The sequence below is a fragment of the Pongo pygmaeus genome, chromosome 20, assembly GCF_028885625.2.
Source record: "Pongo pygmaeus isolate AG05252 chromosome 20, NHGRI_mPonPyg2-v2.0_pri, whole genome shotgun sequence".
NCBI lineage: Eukaryota > Metazoa > Chordata > Mammalia > Primates > Hominidae > Pongo > Pongo pygmaeus.
The window spans coordinates 43,802,726-43,824,663 of NC_072393.2; the positions used below are offsets into that span (position 1 = coordinate 43,802,726).

A 21,938-nucleotide genomic window follows, 5' to 3' on the forward strand; every position below is an offset into this window, starting at 1 on the left:
GGCAACATGATGAGAACCCCATCTTTACAAAAAATTAAAGTTAGCAGGGCGTGGTGGTACGTGCCTGTAGTTCCAGCTACTCAGGAGGTGGAGGTGGGAGGATTGCTTGAGCTCAGGAGGTCGAGGCTGCAGTGAGCTGTGATCATGCCACTGCACTCCAGCCTGGGTGACAGAGTAAGACTCAGTCTCAAAATAAATAAATACAAGGTTTTTGCAGAACAGTGAATGAGAAAATACACTGTTGTTATTTGTGGTGGAAGTGAATACTATATGGCCTGGTTTCCTGAAGGAACACTGCCTCCATTAAAACAAATGAGCAAACAAAATCCCTTTTCATGACTTCAGTTCTCTCAGGCCTGAGAGTAAAGTTTACATCATAGATGCTTAAAAACAATTCAGTTAGTAAAAGCATGTGACAAGATGAGATGATTTGTCTTCAACAAGGAGCTTCCTTCCATACTCACAAAAAGATGTCTGTCTTAACATAGTAAGGACATGGTTAAATTTAGTCTTATTTGGACCTAACTTCAGCCAATTAATCTGCTACTTAGAACTCTTTTACTCAAATGAAATTTGAGTAAAAAAAAAAAAAAAAAAAATTATTTTTTTGGCCAGGTGCAGTGTAAACCCAGCACTTTGGGAACCTGAGGTGGGTGGATCACCTGAGGTCAGGAGTTCGAGACCAGCCTCACCAACATTGAGAAACCGCGTCTCTCCTAAAAATACAAAATTAGCAGGCATGATGGCACATGCCTATAATCCCAGCTACTCAGGAGGCTGAGGCAGGAGAATCACTTGAACCTGGGAGGCGGAGGTTGCAGTGAGCTGAGATCGCACCATTGCATTCCAGCCTGGGCAACAAGAGCAAAACTCCATCTTAAAAAAAAAAAATTATTATAAGAATTTTCAAGTATATACAAAGCAGTGACACATTTTATAAACCCCCATGCACCATCACCCAGCTTCAACAACTACCAACATCTGTCTTTCAGACATGTTTTTAGTCTAAGTTTTCTCTTAATAAAGAGACTTGTTCTTTTTCTTTTCTTTTTTTTGTTTTTTGTTTGTTTGTTTGAGACAGAGCCTTGCTCTGTTGCCCAGGCTGGAGTGCGATGGCAAGATCTTGGCTCACTGCAACCTCCGCCTTGTGGGCTCAAGTGATTCTCCTGCCTCAGCTTCCCGAGTAGCTGGGACTACAGGTGCCCACCACCATGCCCAGCTAATTTTTGTATTTTTAGTAGAGATGGGGTTTCGCCATGTTGGCCAGGGTGGTCTCAAACTCCTGACCTCAGGTGATCCGCCCGCCTCAGCCTCCCAAAGTGCTGGGATTACAGGCGTGAGCCACCGTGTCTGGCCATAAAGAGATGTTTCTAAATTCTCCTGGGACAACAGTGAAGTTCTACCTTTCCTTCCTACTTTACCCAAGGAACCTGAAAATAAGGCTGCTTTCTGAAACTTAAACTACTAAGTCAATGATATTTAGAGCAGATGTAAGCAGCTGTCTAGACACAGAATGGCTTCCCAGGCTCGCAAGACTTGTCATGAAGCCCCCAGCACGTCAACAGAAAGCGTCCAAGCTAGAAGAGGCACTGGCTCACAGCAGCAGCCCGGAAAGGAAGTGTCTCAGGGACAGATCGTGACCATGCTCTGGAAGAGCTGTCCTGACCCGCTACTGTGAGCATTTGGTCTGCCTGACAGATTCCGTTGGTGAGAATGTTCTTAGGAATCATACAGTAAACTAACTTTATTCTGACTCCAAGCATCGTGTTCCATTGATGCTTGCTTTCCAAGGTGTTTTGCTGATTCACATCAACATGCAACCTGCTTGACAGAATACAGTGATGTTCTCGCTGTAAATTCATCACCTGCTGCTGTGGTCTCATGTATCATCCCGTGTGCTGTTAGCTGAGGCCAGTGCTCCTGTGTCTCCTCAGCACCAGGGCACTGGCAAGAGTGCATGTCTGCACCTATAAAGATGATGGCCAGGTTCTGGGCAGGGTTAAATTCACCAAGGTAACTGCCATCCATCCCTCGATAGGCATTTTTTCTCCTACACACCCTCAGGTGTCTGCATATGCCACGTGTACCTGGCACCCTTGCTTACAAAGTTACCGAATTCCTGCCATGATACTGTGGGTCACCCTGCTTCATTCTCAGGTGTGGTGTCGGGTGGTTCCTGCCTGGGTGCCCGGTGTTGTTGGGCCCTCCCTCAGGTTATTGGTTTTTGTTTTGACATGTAATTCACATGCCATATGATTCACCCATTTAAGGTATATTCCCCTCAAGTTTATTGTGGAAAAAGGCCTTGTCTGACACTGCTCAGGAAGCTAAGACACAAAGCAGCCAGAGTGGCTGCCAGGGCTCACTGTGGCAGGGCAGCGGAGAGGCTGCTGGTGCCTCTGTAGCTGTTGGGTGCTCTTGCCTTGATGCTGTTTTCAGCTTTGGGTTGTAATTGGGTCCTACATGGGTCCTCTTCATCTCGTCTTGTTGGTGGCAGTGTTGCTTCCAGCGTTGGGGTGGGCAGAGTCACACACCAGAGGACCTCCTCCTGCTGTTTTCTCTGGACCTTGTTGATTATGTGTTTTGTGACCTTTGGCATATTGTACCTGTTCCAGGTGTACAGCCAGCTGGTTCTGGTTGATGTGTAATGGACAAAAGGTGCCCCTATTTAAAAAAAAAAAAATTTTTTTTTCTGCTTGTGGTCCCAGCTACTCAGGAGGCTGAGGTGGGAGGATCACTTGAGCCTAGGAGGCAAGGCTTCAGTGAGCCATGGTCCTGCCACTGCACACCAGCTTGGGTGACAGAGGAAGACCCTATCTCAAAAACAATTATATAGGCCGGGCGCGGTGGCTCATACCTGTAATCCCAGCACTTTGGGAGGCCGAGATGGGCGGATCACCTGAGGTCAGGAGTTCAAGACCAGCCTGGCCAACATGGTGAAACCCCATTTCTACTAAAAATAAAAAATTAGCCAGGTGTGGTGGCGCATGCCTGTAATCCCAGCTACTTGGGAGGCTGAGGCAGGAGAACAGCTTGAACCTGGGAGGTGGAGTTTGCAGTTAGCCGAGATCATGCCTCTGCACTCCAGCCTGGGCAACAAGAGTGAAACTCTGTCTCAGAAAGAAAAAAAATTATCATAAAATCATTCGTTTTAAGTATATCATCCAAGGATTTTTAGCACCTTCTACAGAGCTGTGCAGCTATTGCCACAATCCAATTTTAGAACATTTTCATCATCACCTAAAGATCCCTTTACCCATCACTCCCCATTCCCACCCCCAGTACCAAGCAGCCACTCATCTACTTCCTGTGTCTATTGATTTGCCTTTTATGGACATACTGTACACTTTCATTCGTATGAAGTGTCTAGATAAGGTACATTCTAACAGGTGACTTTTCATGGTTAGCTTTTTTCAAATGATAGGGAATTTCCTGCTTCAGAAGATGCTTTTTCTGCTGTGCTACTTACCTGTGATCTATTGTGTGGGTGGGATTTCCTTGGAGGCATGTATGTGTTTGTTTGTTTTGCACAGTAGCAACCTTTTTTGTCCGTTGATTAGTGTTCTGTGGAACATCTGGTTTCATGCCCATCACTGTGACATATTTGGGGAGACGCAACAGAAGATATATCCCTAGTGGGTGAAATAAACCTAACAAACATGAAAACAACTAGCGAGGAGTCAATGACAACATCTAAGCAAGCGTTTGGCTGTGGGATCCTTTTATTGGAGACATGTTTATCAAGCACCCTGTGCCAGGCCCTGCGCAGGTTGGAATGCCCTTGTGCTGAGCAGGCAGAGGTGGGTGAAGGCCAGGGTTAGGGAGGGGTGATACCGTGATACAGGAGCAGACATGGAGCCACACAGCCAGGCTGTTTTCTTTTCAGGTTGCCTTCGATCCTTCCAGTGGAAAGGCTTATTTTGGTGCAGGTGTTGCTTCTAGCAATTGTTTCTCCGTTTCAAGAGAGCATACCAACCTTTTGCAAGAAGTGTTTCTGGCTGGAATTTTATAACATTGGCTTTTGTTTCCCTTTTACTAAAGTAGGGCCAGATTTGAGGGCGCCTTGAAACCCAGGCCCATCTTGGTGTGCCCAAATAGGAGCTGTAACAAGCCCTGGCGCAGGGGTAGGACCTGTGTTGTCTTTGGAGCCATGGGCTGGGCTGCAGGCACTCAAGTTGAGAAGCTTCCTTCTGAGGCTCTTGCAGTAATTTGAGTGTCCTGTGGCCTGCCTGGGCAGAGAGTGGACAGGAAAGGTCAGGAAAAGTGCATGTGAGGACTACCGAGGGCGCTGATAGCGCCTCTCCTTCCCAGCCTCACTTCTCTGGCTCTGACCTTTCAGCCCTAAGCTCCCCTTGGCCCTGTGGGATGGGGCAGCATCCAGAAGGGTCTTGGAGTCAGATTTTGTTTTTTTTTTTTTTAGTCATGTTTCCGTTGGGCGTGGTGGCTCGTGCCTGTGATCCCAGCACTTTGGGAGGCCGAGGCAGGCGGATTGCCTAAGCTCAGAGTTGAAGACCCGCCTGGGCAACATGGTGAAACTCCATCTGTACTAAAAGTACAGGAAAAAAAAGCCCAGCATGGTGGCGCACGCCTGTAGTTCCAGTTGCTTAGGAGGGTGAGGCAAAAGAATCGTTTGAACCTGGGAGGCAGAGGTTGCAGTGAGCTGAGATCGAGTCACCGCACTCCAGCCTGGCGATGGAGTGAGACTCTCTCTCCAAAATAAATAAATAAAGTCATGTTTCTACACTGGATGTGCATGTCTTCAATAATGGGGACACGGGACAAAACACACAAATGAAATACAGTTCAGTGGGTGGGTTGGTGTCTTTATTGCTGGGCGACGTGTTTCTACAAGGAAGGAAGCGCTGAGTGGGCCTGTTGACGATCTGGGCTTGGGAAACAGCTCACAGAGGAACTGCTGGAACTCAAGGCTCTGGTTCTCCTGGGGGATCCATGTACAGATCTGTGCGTGTCCTTCGTTGCCAGGATTGCCCTGCCAAGCTAACGGGGTTGTGCTTCGCATTTCAGACTTCTGCCTGGTGTCGAAGGTGGTGGGCAGATGCCGGGCCTCCATGCCTAGGTGGTGGTACAATGCCACTGATGGATCCTGCCAGCTGTTTGTGTATGGGGGCTGTGACGGAAACAGCAATAATTACCTGACCAAGGAGGAGTGCCTCAAGAAATGTGCCACTGTCACAGGTGAGACGGTAGTAGTTGGAGCTTTGTTTTTTTTCTTTTTTCTTTTTTTTTGAGATGGAGTCTTGCTCTGTCGCCCAGGCTGGAGTGCAGTGGCACGATCTCGGCTTACTGCAAGCTCCACCTCCTGGGTTCACGCCATGCTCCTGCTTCAGCCTCCTGAGTAGCTGGGACTACAGGCGCCTGCCATCAACGCCCAACTAATTTTTTGTGTTTTTAGTAGAGACATGGTTTCACCTTGTTAGCCAGGATGGTCTCGATCTCCTGACCTTGTGATCTGCCTATCTCAGCCTCCCAAAGTGCTAGGATTACAGGCATGAGCCACTGTGCCCAGCCCCTGCTCTTTTTTTAGACAGGGTCTCACTGCAGCCTCCACCTCCTGGGCTCAAGCAGATCCTCCCACCTCAGCCTCCTGAGTAGTTGGGACTACAGGCACACACCATCACACCTTGCTCATTTTGAAATTTTTTATAGAGGTGGGGGTCTCCCTATGTTACAGGCTGGTCTTGAACTCTTGGCCTCAAGTGATCCTCCCACCTGGGCCTTCCAAAGGGCTGAGATTATAGGTGTGAGCCACCATGCCCAGCCAGATTTTGCTCTTTAGAGACAATTTATTAACTGGAATATGGATACTTTCCTCTCTTTATTAGTTCTTGACAGTGGAATCTGGGTGACATTTTAAAAAGCAGAAGAAACAGGCACCGTGTGAATGTCCTGGTGGCCGTACAGTGGTTTCACAGCAGACCCTCATTCCTCCTCTTCCCAGAAAGGCAGCAAAACAATAGGGCAGAGCTGGGGCCAGCATGACCCAGCTTCCTTAGTGCAAACTTCAGAGCAGACTGATGAGGAAGTAGCCTTGCCTTCTTGAGCAGAGGCTTTTTGATCCACTCCGACAGGGCTGCCCCTCTTGTTCCCTGGGTATTTGGGTTATTTTATTTTATTTTGAGACAGAGTCTTGCTGTGTCGCCCAAGCTGGAGTGCAGTGGAGCAATCTCGGCTCACTGCAACCTCAGCCTCCTGAGTAGCTGGGATTCCAGGTGTCCACCACCACGCCTGGCTAATTTTTGTATTTTTAGTAGAGATGGGGTTTCGCCATGTTGGCCAAGCTGGTCTCGAACTCCTGGCCTCAAGTGATCTGCCTGCCTTAGCCTCGCAAAGTGCTCGGATTACAGGTGTAAGCCACCGCACCTGGCTGCTATTTGGGTTATTTTTAATTGTGGGACAAGTGACTTGAATAGCTCACCCAGCCAAGTTACGGGTCAAGTTAAAACAAACATACGTCCTGGAATCCATCCTCTTTGCGGCCCTCACCTGCGAGGAGTTCTGTGGAATCAAGGTAATTTTGACCCTGACAACCTCAGTTTAAATTAAAACCTAAACCTCCCAGCAGCATGCCCTGGCTCTCAGCTGAGTGAGAAGGACTTCCTGAGAGCTGGTGGTGATGAGACATTGGCCCTTTGGGGCTGCTCCATCCCGAGTGTTCCAGAGACCCGAGGGTTTGGCCATCCAAATCCTATGTTAAAGATTTTCACTTTTTTCTTTTTTTCTCGCTCAGTCGCCTACCAGGCTAGAGTGCAGTGGTGTGATCTTGGCTCACTGCAACCTCCGCCTCCTGGGTTCAAGTGATTCTCGCGCCTCAGCTTCTCAAGTAGCTGGGACTACAGGCACGTGCCTCCACACCTGGCTAATTTTTGTGTATTTTGTAAAGATGGAGTTTCACCATGTTACCCAGGCTGGTCTCAAACTCTTGAGCTCAAGCAATCTGCCTGCCTCCCAAAGTGCTAGGATTACAGGCGTGAGCCACTGTGCCCAGCTAAACATTTCACTTTAACTGAAAAAACAAACAATTACACTGACCTTTAAGTAAAAAATAAATAAAAATATTTTCAGTGGCACTCTCCCTAACATGTTTTTTTGATGACTTGGCGTTGTCTCTGTGAGCCACCGTTGACCCAGTTACTGTATTTCTGTCATCAGCTGTGATTCATTATGAAGGAGGACTTGGGAGAAATATCTTTTGCTACCTTTTCTGAGCTATCCCAGTCAAGAGTTGCCTTTAGCAAATGTATCTGTCCATCCTGGCTGTTCGTTACCTCCTCAGGAAGGGAGTTGAAGGGTTGAGAACACAGGCAGTGGACAGTGAGCATAGCCAGGGGACATGAGTGGCTGTGTGTTCCTGGGAGCAGGCAGGTTAGCTGTCTCCCTAGAGTCTGGCCCCGCCTTGCCGGTCCAGAAAGCACATATTGGCATCTTACTGGATGCAATGTGTGTCTCTCGAGGCGCTCCCATGTGAGTCTGTAAAGAGCTAAACACTGCCAGGGCTGCTAGTGCCTGAGGTCCTTTGCTGGCATATTCTCTCCCAGGCAGGCAGGCTCTGTGGGAAGGCAAGTGAGAATGAGAATGCCAGTGTATTAATTCATCATGAGAACCAGGATCGCCCCGGGGAGCAGGCACTCGTGTCCCCGGGCCCATGCCTTTAGTCCGCATAGGCAAGTCTCTAGTCGAGTTGCCAGAAGACTGCTTGATGAAGAGAGAGGCAGAACGAGGGGAGCTGGTTTGCAAGGTGACCGTTTAATAGCATCAGGCTAGGCCAGGCCCGAGGATGCGGAGGAGCCAGGGTTCCCTCCATCTTTGACAAGGTGTGGGAGATAAACGCTGTGTAAAATTTATCATGTTGGCCGGGCTCACGCCTGTAATCCCAGCACTTTGGGAGGCCGAGGCGGGCAGATCAAGAGGTCAGGAGATCGAGACCATCCTGGCTAACACGGTGAAACCCCGTCTCTACTCAAAATACAAAAAAAAATTAGCCAGGCGTAGTGGCGGGCGCCTATAGTCCCAGCTACTACAGAGGCTGAGGCAGCAGAATGGCGTGAACCCGGGAGGTAGAGCTTGCAGTGAGCCGAGATCGCGCCACTGCACTCCAGCCTGGGCGACAGAGCGAGACTCCGTTTCAAAAAAAAAAATTTATCATGTTAACCTTTAAAAAAGGTGTTGTGTTTTGTTTTGTTTTTCTCCCCCCAAAGAGATTAGGTCTTTTTATGTTGCCCAAGCTGGTCTCAAACTCCTGGCCTCAAGTGATGCCCCCCACCCTTCACCCAGTGTAAGCATTGGTATTATAGTTGAATTAGTTAGATGAGTTGATACAGTTAAGCAATTATTTGGCCCTGGAAGTCACTGTGTTTTGATTGTTTGAGACGGAGTTTCGCTCTTGTTGCCCAGGCTGGAGCGCAATGGTCAATGGTGCGATCTTGGCTCACCACAACCTCTGCCTCCCGGGTTCAAGCGATTCTCCTTCCTCAGCCACCCGAGTAGCTGGGATTACAGGCATTTGCCATCACGCCTGGCTAATTTTTTGGGTTTTTTTGTTTGTTTGTTTTTTGAGATGGAGTCGCACTCTGTCGTCCAGGCTGGAGTGCAGTGGTGCGATTTTGGCTCACTGCAACCTCCGCCTCCCCAGTTCAAGCAATTCTCCTGTCTCAGCCTCTGGAGTAGCTGGGACTACAGGCGCGTGCCACCACACCCGGCTAATTTTTTGTATTTTTAGTAGAGACAGGGTTTCGCAGTGTCGGCCAGGATGGTCTCGATCCCTGACCTCATGATCTGCCCACCCTGGCCTCCCAAAGTGCTGGGATTACAGGCATGAGCCACTGAATCCGGCCCTAACTTTTGTATTTTTAATAGGTTTTGTCATGTTGGCCAGGCTGGTCTCAAACTCCTGACCTCAGGTGATCCACCCGCCTTGGCCTCCCAAAGTACTGGAATTACAGGCATGAGCCACCACACCCGGCCAAGTCACTGTCTTTTTAAGGTCACTTTGCACATCTCTGCTCTGATTCCCTGCAAGTTAATCTTAAGTTTCCTCTTCGGGAGGCAGTCTTGGTTCCTTATTTCCAAGTTGCGGTCTGGCATGCACATTGAAGGTCCCATGTAAAGGAGAAATGAATGCGCGGTGAGAGGCACACAGGGCCAGCTCCTTGTCCCCGGCAGTCTTGGAAGCACTCTTTCACTGTGCTGTTTCTTTGTCCCCTTGCAGAGAATGCCACGGGTGACCTGGCCACCAGCAGGAATGCAGCAGATTCCTCTGTCCCAAGTGGTAGGTTCTTAAAGAGACCCGCGATGGAGTGAGGCCACCGGATGGGTCATTGTGAAAGGACACTTGTCATTTGGGAACTGTCACAGGCTTTCCTCTCATGGTTCTGTTTACTCAAAATTGGCAAACCGGGGGCTCTGCCTGGGCTGCCAGCTTCTGGCTCCAGCATCCTTACATGGGGGAGTTTATACTGTCCAGCTGACACAGGGGCCGGGGATCCTGCAGCACTTCCTGGCTGGTCCCCATCTCCTCCTGGAGGATGGGATGGAGGTGGCTGCTGCCCGTGAGGCTCAGGCCCCTCCTTGCTGTGCAGGCCTCCAGCTGCTCTGCTGACCCCACTCCCCGCCCACCCTCCTGTCTGCCTGTTCTGTCTCCTCTGCTTCCTTTGCTCCCTGTTGCCATCACTCTCCCCTGCCCTGTGGGCATCCTCTGTCCTATGCCACCCCCGCCTCCCCGCCACTGCAGTGCGTGATCTCAAGATGTGTGTTAGCTTGCTTTGTAGTGCTGGCGGCTGCTGCCCCATTCCTCCTTTATGGTTTAAGGACTCTGCATCGGGCGCCTGGGGTGAGTGGTCCCGATGCACTACCAGGTAGCAAATGCACCCTCGGGGCAGGCCTCAGGCCATGGACTCTGGGAGGCTGCTGTGGAGGGGCGACTGCATCGCACCCCTGCTGGAGGATGGGACTCCCCTGGCAACTGCCACCCACCGAGTGCACCATAGCTCAGCAGCTGTTGGGCTGGCTGGCTTGTAGAATGCTGGGGCGTTAGGGTGGTCACTTTCCAGCTTTGCTAGGCCTGGAGTCCTATGCCTGTCCTGGCGTTGCTCTGCCTGGCTCCCTGTTTATCCTCTGCTAGCCCCCCCATACGCCAGCTCTGGTTTCCATCCTGTTGGAGAGGAACATGTCCCCCTCACTGTATTAGAAAGTGTGACTAAGACCGTGTTCCCTATAATATTATTTGCTGTGGTGGGCTTGGTTTCTATAGGAACCCTGAGGTGGCGGCAGGGCCGCCTCATCCAGCACTCTGTGTGTGCGTAGAGCCCATTAGGGCTGGGGTGACGTGGCAGAGCCAGCCATGGAAGGGGCTACACACCCCTTCTTAAAGGCATGGTGTGCACACTTCTTAGTGGGCCCTTCCAGACCCAGCCCCAGCTAGGCCTGTGTCCTGTGTCCGGCCCAGCCTCCCTAACACAGATGTTTGTGTTTCAGCTCCCAGAAGGCAGGATTCTGAAGACCACTCCAGCGATATGTTCAACTATGAAGGTAAAACTACAAAGAGGCCAGGCGCAGTGGCTCACACCTGTAATCCCAGCACTTTGGGAGGCTGAGGTGGATCACGAGGTCAGGATATCGAGACCATCCTAACATGATGAAACCCCGTCTCTACTAAAAATACAAAAAATTAGCTGGGCATAGTGGCATGCACCTGTAGTCCCAGCTACTCGGGAGGCTGAGGCAGGAGAATTGCTTGAACCTGGGAGGCGGAGGTTGCAATGAGCCAAGATTGCACCACTGCACTCCAGCCTGGGCAACAGAGTGAGACTCTGTCTCAAAAAAAAAAAAAAAAAAAAACTCCGAAGAAACTTATATGTGGGGCAAAACACGTATTCTTAGTTGGGTATTGAGAGACACTTGCGGATTTCCACTGAGGAAGTTGTAGAGCAGGGCTTTCCCCTCCCCAGGTGGTGGCAGCCCCCTGGGGTTGGGGTCAAGGTGACAGGCCCCACGTGGATGCCGCCACCAGTGGGAAGGAGGCTGAGCCTGTGGAGACGTGCTTTAGAGGCGCAGCCTGGCACGTGGCTCTGGAATTTACATTGTCCCTGCACCTCTCACCAGTGGCTTGGCTGTGGGCAAGTGACTGTCGCCCCGCCTCAGAGTTCCCATGTATAAAATGAAGGGTCCCAGATAGGTCTCATAGAGACTCAGCCAGTGCATGTAAAAGGCCTAGAACAGGGCTTGGCAGAGAGCAGTCTTCAAAGCTCCGAAGCCGTCACCTGGACCCATGGAGCAGCGTGTCAGAGCCGCTGCACTGGCCTTGGGTGTAATTTACAGGCTTCTCTACCAGAGAGATGTTTCTCCATCTGGTGGAGCTGTGAGCCTCCTCAGGCACGTTCTGGCTGGCTTCCCCTCCTTGCGGGCCCTACTAATTTGTATTCCTTGGGCTGTCTTACTCCTAGAATACTGCGCCGCCAAGGCAGTCACTGGGCCTTGCCGTGCGTCCTTCCCACGCTGGTACTTTGACGTGGAGAGGAACTCCTGCAATAACTTCATCTATGGAGGCTGCCGGGGCAATAAGAACAGCTACCGCTCCGAGGAGGCCTGCATGCTCCGCTGCTTCCGTGAGTCTGCGGCCCCTTAGCCCAGGAAGCCCCGCCCTTGAGGACCCTGGTCCATCTCCCCATCCCTAAAATATGAAGGCCTTGGAAATGCTGTTCTTGGGCCCACCAGGGTGGCAAGGCCTCTAAGCCCCAGAAAAGCTGGAAGAAAGTCCCTCAGAAAGACCTGCCCGTGGAGGCCCTGGCTGAGGGGATCCCCTGCGGCAGCTCTGTGGAATGGGGGCTGTGAGCTGACCTCAGGCCGTGTGTTCTCTTCCAGGCCAGCAGGAGAATCCTCCCCTGCCCCTTGGCTCAAAGGGTAAGTAGCCCCTTACCCTCCTTCTGCCATCAGCCTGCCTCCTCCCTTCTTTGACTGAGCTCAGCCCTGCCCAGCTGTGGTTTACATTATCCTTCACTGTGAACATCATCTTGGCAGAAAGTCATGTTTCTGCGTGAGAATGGCGAGGTGGTGGTTTGTCCCACCATTCAGTGTACACAGTTGGGGCTGGAGTGAATCAGTCACAAGGCAGGCCCTGCCCAGGCGGCGTGGGTGACTGGGGATGAGGTCTTCCTGTTGGGCGTTTGAGGACTGCTGCACACGGGCCTGAGGCTGGCCTGAGGTGTGGAGGGAGCGCTGCTGTGTGGGGCATAAGAGTTGGTCACGGGTGACAGGACGGAGGACCACGGGCCAGGGTGTTTCCCAACACAGTCTGGCCTGAGCAGGAGGCCAGGCCTCTGGCCTGTGTTTGTGAGCCTGAGTTGCAGGTGATAATGTTGGCACAAAAGACCTGCCATGCCAGTCTGGCCTCTTTCTCCACCTGTTTCCCTGTGAAGGAGCCAGGACCTGGCCTGTGAGTCTGTCCAGTTCTAGCAGTGAAGCCTGGTTTGCCAGGCACAGGGCTGGGAAGCAAGCAGTCCGGGTCTGGAGGGTGGCCCCAAAAAGGCCAACTCTGTAGCTCTACAGCCACATGGGGGAGGCTGCCACAGGTCACACTCCTTAGCTGGATCCCCTCCTGAAGAAAAGCATCTGAGCTGACCAGCGAGACTGCAGTGGGGTAGACACTATTACATTTGCTGGCACCGCTCTGAGTACCCCCTCGCTTCCACGCTGACTTCATCCCGCAGCAGCTCTCAGCCCTCCCAGCCCCTGCAGGGCCACGTCTTTCTCTATTGCCAGTCAGCGTGTGTGTGCACAAAGCCCCTAAGGTTTCATGTGTACACACCGGTGCTAAGTGTTTTTTACACCCTTGTGCATCTCTCGACCTGGGGCTCCTGTGCAGGTTGCCCCGAGAGTTGAGTTTTTAGTTCAAAAAGAAGGAACACAGATGACTACTCTGCTGGCATGCACGTAGCATGGCGCCTCCTTTTTTTGGGGAATCTCCTTGGTGGCATCTCTGGCAGGCTGTGTCCTCTCCAGCTGCAGTTCTGTACCGTCTCTGGGTTGGGGAGGGGCATTTGGTCCTCAGGCTGAGCCCACCTGGATTCCCCAGGCCCTTGGTGAGCGCCACTCTGGCTGCAACTCCCCTTGCCTGGCCCGTCCTGAGGCCCCTCTCTTGTCCTCAGTGGTGGTTCTGGCGGGGCTGTTCGTGATGGTGTTGATCCTCTTCCTGGGAGCCTCCATGGTCTACCTGATCCGGGTGGCACGGAGGAACCAGGAGCGTGCCCTGCGCACCGTCTGGAGCTCCGGAGATGACAAGGAGCAGCTGGTGAAGAACACATATGTCCTGTGACTGCCCTGTCGCCAAGAGGACTGGGGATGGGAGGGGAGACTATGTACGAGCTTTTTTTAAATAGAGTGATTGACTTGGATTTGAGCGATCATTAGGGCTGAGGTCTGTTTCTCTGGGAGGTAGGACGGCTGCTTCCTGGTCTGGTGGGGATGGGTTTGCTTTGGAAATCCTCTAGGAGGCTCCTCACATGGCCTGCGGTCTGGCAGCAGCCCCGAGTTGTTTCCTCGCTGATGGATTTCTTTGCTCCAGGTAGAGTTTTCTTTGCTTATGTTGAATTCCATTGCCTCTTTTCTCATCACAAAAGTGATGTTAGAATCGTTTCTTTTGTTTGTCTGATTTATGGTTTTTTTAAAGTATAAACAAAAGTTTTTTATTAGCATTCTGAAAGAAGGAAAGTAAAATGTACAAGTTTAATAAAAAGGGGCCTTCCCCTTTAAAATAAATTTCAGCATGTGCTTTCTTTATGGGAGTCCTAATTTCAACCCTACCAAAATGATCACAAGACACTATCTGAGGTGTCCCATTCTAGAAATAGACCCCTCAAAATAGCGTCTTTCAGATCTTTTTGAATGAATCCACAAGATGAAATAAATGTCCTATTACTGAGTGCCCGTGAACTTTCGCCAAACCACTTAGCCTCACCACCTGTGAACGCTGATATTTTATTACTCTATTTCACTTTTTAAAACTTCTGGCTACAACCCTCTGAACTGATCTTGATGTCCCACTATAGACTGTAGCCCACACCTTGAAGCACTGCCCTCGAGGGCGCAGGAGGGGCGCGTGCTGTCCAGGGAGGACCAAGACCTTCCGGGGTTGGAGGGGCTTAACCGAGTCCTTGTGGTGTCCATGACGCTTCTCCTCTCGTGGTTCTGTGCTCTCTGCATCTTGAAGGGGTGGTGGGAGGGCGCTCTAGGTCAGGCCTTGCACTGCCTGCACTGGGCTTTTCTGTCAAGTCTCCCACACTCGCCTGTGTGGGAACGGGGACGGAGAACTGCCCAGCTGAATTTCGCCTCCAGGCCCAATCCTGCTGCCTCCTGTGGCTGTTCCTTTCCTGACACTAGACTCTAGAAGCCCCTTTCCTCCCCCCTCTATTCCAACAAGGAGGTATCTGGCATCTGGGCGCCCCATGAGGTCAGGCAGGCGGCTGGACTCTACCTGCCTCGGAGACACAGGAGGAGCAGCCAGGTGCAGTGCCACAGGCCAGACAGTGCTTTCGACTGCTTGGAACCAAAGAATGTCCATGTCTTTCCCTTGGCCCTTCCTAGAAATCCCTTAGGGCTTAAAAATCTCTTCCAGAAGCAAGTTGGGCAAATAGCTCATCTGCTTCTGCCCCGCCTCCCTCACCCACAGCAGATGCTGCAAAGGGATCCTGGTGTCCTCCCAGCTGATCCCCGCATGCCTCAGCCCGCTCTCCAGTGGTCATTGCAGCTGGCTTGGGGTTGGTGAACAAGTGGAATCTACTTACCACGTCCCAGACAAATCAGACACACAGGGATCCGGGCGAGCCTGTGGTCCAGGGAAAGAGGGCCTGGGAGTTGGGCAGAGCCTCTCCACCTGCAGCGCTCTGGGTGCGGCCCCTAACCCCTGCAAGCCTGCAGAGTCCGCACATGCGCCTCTGCCCAGCAGGAGCCTTTCTCCACCAACTCCAATATGGACTGTCTCCTATCTCGGTCATGTTAAAAAAAAAAAAAAATTGTGCCTTTGGACTTTTTTAAAAACTTGAGAATTGGCCAGGCACAGTGGCTCATGCCTGTAATCCCAGCACTTTGGGAGGCTGAGGCAGGTGGATCACCTGAGGTCAGGAGTTCCAGACCAGCCTGGCCAACATGGTGAAACCCCCTCTCTACTAAAAATACAAAAAATTAGCCGGGCGTGGTGGTGGGCGCCTGTAATCCCAGCTACTCGGGAGGCTGAGGCAGGAGAATCGCTTGAACCTGGGAGGCGGAGGTTGCAGTGAGCCGAGATCGCGCCATTGCACACCAGCCTGGGTGACAGAGCGAGACTCCTTTCAAAACAAAAAAACAACAAAAAAAACTTGAGAATCACTTAATTCTACCATAATAGGAAGTTAGATGAAGGGAATTCTCTGAAGCCCAGTTGAGTTTCTGTAGGTTTCTAATACAATGAGCCTTTATACGTTTCTAGTGCAGAAGCTGCTGCTCTGTGACCCACTTCTCCTGCCTAAACCTGCCCCTTTCTTCTCACGGCAAGGGAGGCCCCAGCCCCTCTGCTCCTGGCAGCTCAACTCCATCTGGGCCTCTGGACTCTCCAGGGCGACTGGTGGGCCTCACCGCAGCAGACACTCTTCAGGCTGCTGCCGCCGTGGCCCTTGAAGCTCAGCCATGTCATATGTTCAATTCTCGGGGCATTTTACGGCCTGACGAAGGTCCTCTTTTTGTTGCAAAGGCCGCCCAACAGTGGGTCAGTGGCCTAGGCATTCAGTGGCCACTTCACATCCCTGTCTCCTTCGGGCTGCTGGCACCGTTGAGAGGTGGAATGGGCTTTATAAAAAATCAATTCATTGCTGGTCCGAGTGCAGTGGTGTGACAAGTAATTGATCACAACCAGTTACAGAGTTCTTTGTTCCTTCTGCTGCTTTACTTGACCAGCCTGAAAAACAATCAGCTCACCGAAAATCAGCTCAGAGCTTCTCACTCTCCCTTCTCCTGGTCCACAAACTTGAGGAAGGCAGACAGTGTGGCTGTCCCTAGAAAGGGTTTCCCTAGGCCATCTCCTGGGTAAAGATCAGGACAAAGGGCTTGGGGGTTATACAGACTCATAAACATTAGGGGCCGGTGCAGTGGCTCATGCCTATAATCCCAGCACTTTGGGAGGCTGAGGCAGGTTTATCACTTGAATCCAGAAGTTCGAGGCTAGCCTGGGCAACGTGACAAAACCCCATCTCTACAAAAAAACAAAAATTAGCCGGGCGTGGTGACGCATGGCTGTACTCCCAGCTACTCAGGAGGCTGAAGTGGGAGGATCGCTAGAGCCCAGGAGATCGAGGCTGCAGTGAGACATGATTGCACCACTGCACTCCAGCCAGGGCAACGGAGCAAGACCCTGTCTCAAAAAAATACAAATTGGGCACAGTGGCTCACACCTGTAATCCCAGCACTTTGGGAGGCTGAGGTGGGCCAATCACTTGAGGTCGGGAGTTAGAGACCAGCTTGGCCAACATGGTTGAAACCCCATCTCTACTAAAAATACAAAAATTAGCCAGGCATGGTGGCACACGCCTATAGTCCCAGCTACTCGGGAGGCTGAGGTAGAACTGCTGGAACCCAGGAGGCAGAGGTTGCAGTGGGCCGAGATCGCGCCATTACACTCCAGCCTGGGTGACAGAGCGAGACTCTGTCTCGAAAAAATAAATAAAAAACAGGCCGGGCGCAGTGGCTCGCGCCTGTAGTCCCAGCACTTTGGGAGGCCGAGGTGGGTGGATCACAAGGTCAGGAGATCGAGACCATCCTGGCTAACACGGTGAAACCCCGTCTCTACTAAAAATACAAAAAATTAGCCGGGTGTGGTGGTGGGCGCCTGTGGTCCCAGCTACTCGGGAGGCTGAGGCAGGAGAATGGTGTGAACCCGGGAGGTGGAGCTTGCAGTGAGCCAAGATCATGCCACTGCACTCCAGCCTGGGTGACAGAGCAAGACTCCGTCTCAAAAATAAAATAAATAAATAACAAATAAATAAAAATTAGGAATTCTACCCTTATCATTCCTGGGTATGTGTGCCTCTTTCTTCCCACAGCATCAAGCCCAGGCCTGCCTGACGGGTGCAGCCTCCAGGGGGCAGGCCCACCAGAATGGGACCTATGGGGCTTGGCCTTAGTTCAGGTTCTGCCCTTGGGACTCTCCTGGACTCACTCGTCTAGGTCCCGAAGACAGTGGCCACTTGGTCGAGTGTCCTTTTTGCCAAGTCTCCCTACAGTGTCCCACATCAGACAACGCGAGGGAAATCATAAGTCTCTCAATTTGTAAAAATGCCCATGTTCCATTCACATCTGACTCTTCCAGAAACAAGTCTGGGTGTCAGTAGATGTTGAAAGAAGTGAAGCGGTACTTCCTGGGGTGGGATACAGACTGATTTCATGTCCTTGGAGGGAGACCAATAACCTGGCACCTGAGGAGGGAACACCTTAGACCCCAGGAGTGGAGGGGAGAGGGGTGGGGAGGGTGCAATCAGTCCTCCCTCTGGCCTCCAGACCCAGCACCGCTGCTTGGCCAGACCGTCACCTGGTCCTCCAAAGTCCAGCAGCATCTGCAGCTGCTATTCTGACCCACTATAAAAACACACCTGTAAGCCGGGCGCAGTGGCTCATGCTTGTAATCCCAGCATTTTGGGAAGCCCAGCACTTTGGGAAGCCAAGGCGGGCAGATCACTTGAAGTCAGGAGTTCCAGACCAGCCTGGCCAACACAGTGAAACCCCATCTCTACTAAAAATACAAAAATTAGCCTGGCGTGGTGGCGCATGCCTGTTGTCCCAGCTACTCGGGAGGCAGAGGCACGACAATCGCTTGAACCTGGGAGGCGGAGGTTGCAGCGAGCAGAGATTGTACCACTGGCACTCCAGCCTGGGCGACAGAGTGGGACTCTGTCAAAAAAAAAAGAAAGAAAGAAAAACCCCACACTTGTAGACATGGCCAGTCTAAAGCCATTCTGCACCTGAAGCCATCAATGGCAGCTCCTGAATGTGGGGCCCCCTCCCCCAACACACAAGATGTTTCTAAATGTAGGGACAGGCCCAGCCTTGTTCCAGTCTGGCTGGTACAAAATCATAGGCTTCTGATGCCCAAGGAGCTCTGAGCTCTACCCCATGTAGTCACTGAGCCTGCAGCTCAGTAGCACTGCCCATGGGGCTTAACTGAACCAATGCTGTGGTGTTCCAAGTGACGTTTCCCAGTTCCTGCCTGGGCAGGATTACTCACGCCTGTAATCCCAGCACTTTGGGAGGCTGAGATGGAAAAATCGTTTGATCCTGGGAGGTCAAGGCTGCAGTGAACCATGCTCACAATGCTATCACTGCATTCCAGCCTGGGCAACAGAGCAAGACCAGACCCCATCTCTAAAAACAAAAACAAAAAAAGTCCTGAGCTGGGCACCCTGGACCCCTCAGGTTGTGTGTTTGCGTGTGGAAAGGTGGCCCACAGAATGTCTCTCCTCTGGGGAGGAGGTTGCTTTTTGGGTTTGTAATGACAGGCAATGACACCAAAGATCAGCAGGTCAGACTTAACTCCCTTGTGTGAATCCTAGTGAAGTATTCCCAAACCTTTCTGGCACCAAGGACTGGTTTTGTGGAAGACAGTTCTTCTGCAGACCAGGGTGGTGGGGGGTAGGGGGTGGTTTCATGATGAAACTTCCGCCTCAGATCATCAGGCATTAGATTCTCTCATAAGGAAGCCGGGCGCATTGGCTCACACCTGTAATCCCAGCACTTTGGGAGGCTGAGGTGGGTGGATCACTTGAGGTCAGGAGTTGGAGACCAGCCCGGCCAACATGGCGAAACCCCATCTCTACCAAAAATACAAAAATTAGTTGGGACACACCACCAGGCTCGGCTAATTTTTGTATTTTTAGTAGAGATGGGGTTTCGCCATGTTGGCCAAACTGGTCTCAAACTCCTGACCTCAAGTGATTGACCTGCCTTGGCCTCCCAAAGTGCTGGGATTACAGGCGTGAGCCACCGTGCCTGGCCTCCCTTGGTCATTTCTTAGGGTTGTGTTTGCAGCAAGCACGTTGAGGGGTGAGGACAGGCTGGGTATAGCCAGGCAGGTCCCCAAGCTTAGCATGCCTCTTTCGTAACAACCCACTCCCTGTGCAGGTGTCCGTCTGGGTCCCTGGCTCTGCCTCCACAGCCCAGGGGAATCCCACACATGGTGGCGTCTGTGCTGCTTCGTGCGAGCAGGAAAGCCTTTGTCTCTGACCCTGGAGTCTCGAGGCTTCTCCCAGCATTTTTGAAACAGTAAGAGGCTTACATACTAGCCTGTTAAGTGGAATCATATCAAATCCCAGACCCAGCAGTCAGCTGGGTGGAGGCCAAGCCTGGGCCTTTCCAGTTGGGTTGTCAGCCCCTTGGCACTTCCCACGGACGGTCCGTCGAGATTTCCTGACGATCAGGATCCCAGAACATCAAGGACCAGAGCAAGACTGGCTGTGGTCAGAGGTTCCAGTCCAGAGCTTTCGTCTTCTGGGAAAGGAAACTGGGTCCCTGCATACTGTGTGCTTAAGGTCATCTGTCTCCCAAGATGTGGTTGATTTCAAAGAAAACATTCAGTAACAGGGATTATGGTGTTTACAGAACCAAGGCACTCTCTTCCTGTAAGCTTCAGGAAAGAAACCAAACCAGCCTTGCTGCAGCTGCTTTTCCAGTCCACCCATCAGCCCTTGGGCATGCAGGAGCGTGAGACCTGCCGGGAGGGCTAGACAGTGCCCTTCTTGGTCCCACACCATCTTGCCTTCCCAACGCAGTTAAACTGACATCCAGAAATCTTCCTAAATTGCAGAGATTAAGTAAAAGCTTTCAGGGTTAGAGTGTCCCTCGGAAGGATGGCTGCTGGTGAAATGTTAGAGAAGGGGTAAGCTGACCTAGCAGTGGATGACGTCAATACCGCTGCCAGCTGGGAGCACAGGTCTGTTTTTCCTACAGGGGAGAAGGCACTGTTTATACCCTCAAGGCATTTTAGGCAGAGATCATCAGGGAATAAACAGGAAAGGGCAGGCTGGGTGCAGTGGCTCATGCCTGTAATCCCAGCACTTTGGGAGGCCGAGGCAGGTGGATCACCTGAGGTCAGGAGTTCAACACCAGCCTGGGCAACATGAGGAAACGTTGTCTCTACTAAAAATACAAAAATTAGCCAGGCGAGGTGGCACATGCCTGTAATCCCAGCTACTCGGTAGGCTGAGGCAGGAGAATCACTTAAATCTGGGAGGCAGAGGTTGCAGTGAGCTGAGATCATGCCACTGCATTCCAGCCTGGGCGACAGAGCGAGACTCCGTCAAAGAAAATTAAAAAACAGGGCAGGTCAGAGCCATAAATGCCAAGGCAAGAACAACAGGGAAGTCCCACATGCCACCTGGGCCTGTTGCTACGTGAGGTGTGACCAGGGCCTGGGGAGGGCAAACATAAGCTACGGTCCCTGCGCCTGTTAGTCACGGTGGATGAGAACTGAATGGCAAGGCTGGATGCAGTGGCTCATGCCTGTAACCCCAGCATTTTGGGAGGCCAAGGAGGATCAATTGAGCCCAAGAATTCAAGACCAGCCTAGGCAACATAGTGAGACCCCATCTGTAAAAAAATGTATATATATATTTTTTGAGATGGGGTCTCACCCTGTCGCCCAGACTGGAGTGCAGTGGCGCAATCTTGGCTCACTACAACTTCCACCTCCCAGGCTCAAGCAATTCTCCTGCCTCAGCCTCCCAAGTAACTGGATTACAGGCACCTACCACTACGGCCTGGCTAATTTTTGTATTTTTAGTAGAGACAGGGTTTCACCATGTTGGTCAGGCTGGTCTCAAACTCCTGACCTCAGGTGATCCACCCGCCTCAGCCTCCCAAAGTGCTGGGATTACAGGTGTGAGCCACTGCGCCCAGCCCCGCAAAAATTTTTTATATGAGCCAAGCATAATGGTGCATGGCTGTAGTCCCACCTACTCAGGAGGCTGAGGTAGGAGGATCCCTTGAGCCCAGGAGGTTGAGGCTGCAGTGAGCTATGATCATACCACTGCACTCCAGCCTGGGTGGCAGAGCAAGACCCTGCCTCAAAAAAAAAAAAAAAAAAAAGGCTGGACTCGGTGGCTCATGCCTGTAATCCCAGCACTTTGGGAGGCCAGGGTGGGCAGATCACGAGGTCAGGACATCGAGACCATCCTGGCTAACACGGTGAAACCCCATCTCTACTAAAAATACAAAAAATTAGCTGGGCATGGTGGCATGGGCCTGTAATCTCAGCTACTTGGGAGGCTGAGGCAGGAGAATCACTTGAACCAGGGAGTTGGAGGTTGCATTGCAGTGAGCCAAGATCAGGCCACTGCACTCCAGCCTGGCGACAGAGCAAGACTCCGTCTCAAAAAAAAAAAAAAAATAGAAGAAGAAAACAAAAACTAACATTGATTGAGCATCAGTTTAACTTGTGCCAGGCAGGTTCTGTGCAAAACCATTTCCTAGATGAGATAAGTTTTCTTTTTTACAGAGGAGGAAACAGTAGTCCAGAGTGGCTAGCTGATTTGTCCACAAAGCAGTAAGTGGTAGAGCGACTGACCTCCAGGACCCAAACTGGCAGCCCCTGTGCCGGTGGTGCCTCGCCCCTAGCACAGTACCTGGCAGCAGGCGATGCCACCTGTTCACTAAGGCATGGCGAGCAGCACCTCTGAGTCACACCATTCTGGGTGCTGCACAAAGCAGATGAGTTCTCACCCTCATGGAATGCGCACTCTGCCTCGAGAGACGGACACTTTCTCTCATATGCTGCGTCCAGTTGCAGGCAAAGCCACAATCATTGCTCACCTCCCAGTCACACTCAGGGTAAAGAGCAAAGATCTTTGATTTACAAGTCCACGCCCGCCACCCGCCTCTCCTCCCGTCTCCCTCATCTGCCTCTCTCCTTC

At 51.7% G+C, this 21,938-nt stretch overlaps 1 protein-coding gene across 1 annotated transcript in view; it reads left to right on the top strand.

Annotated features, from left to right (window-relative positions):
- Positions 1–13,770, top strand: part of SPINT2 (serine peptidase inhibitor, Kunitz type 2) — a 28,320-nt gene extending 14,550 nt beyond the window's left edge. Inside the window, exons 2-7 of the mRNA XM_054462579.2 lie at positions 5,026–5,196; positions 9,227–9,286; positions 10,492–10,545; positions 11,460–11,621; positions 11,878–11,916; positions 13,161–13,770. Coding sequence (XP_054318554.2) covers positions 5,026–5,196; positions 9,227–9,286; positions 10,492–10,545; positions 11,460–11,621; positions 11,878–11,916; positions 13,161–13,327 — 653 coding nt within the window. The 3' untranslated portion in view covers positions 13,328–13,770. The remainder of the gene's footprint in view (positions 1–5,025; positions 5,197–9,226; positions 9,287–10,491; positions 10,546–11,459; positions 11,622–11,877; positions 11,917–13,160) is intronic.
- Positions 13,771–21,938: the final 8,168 nt, after the last annotated feature.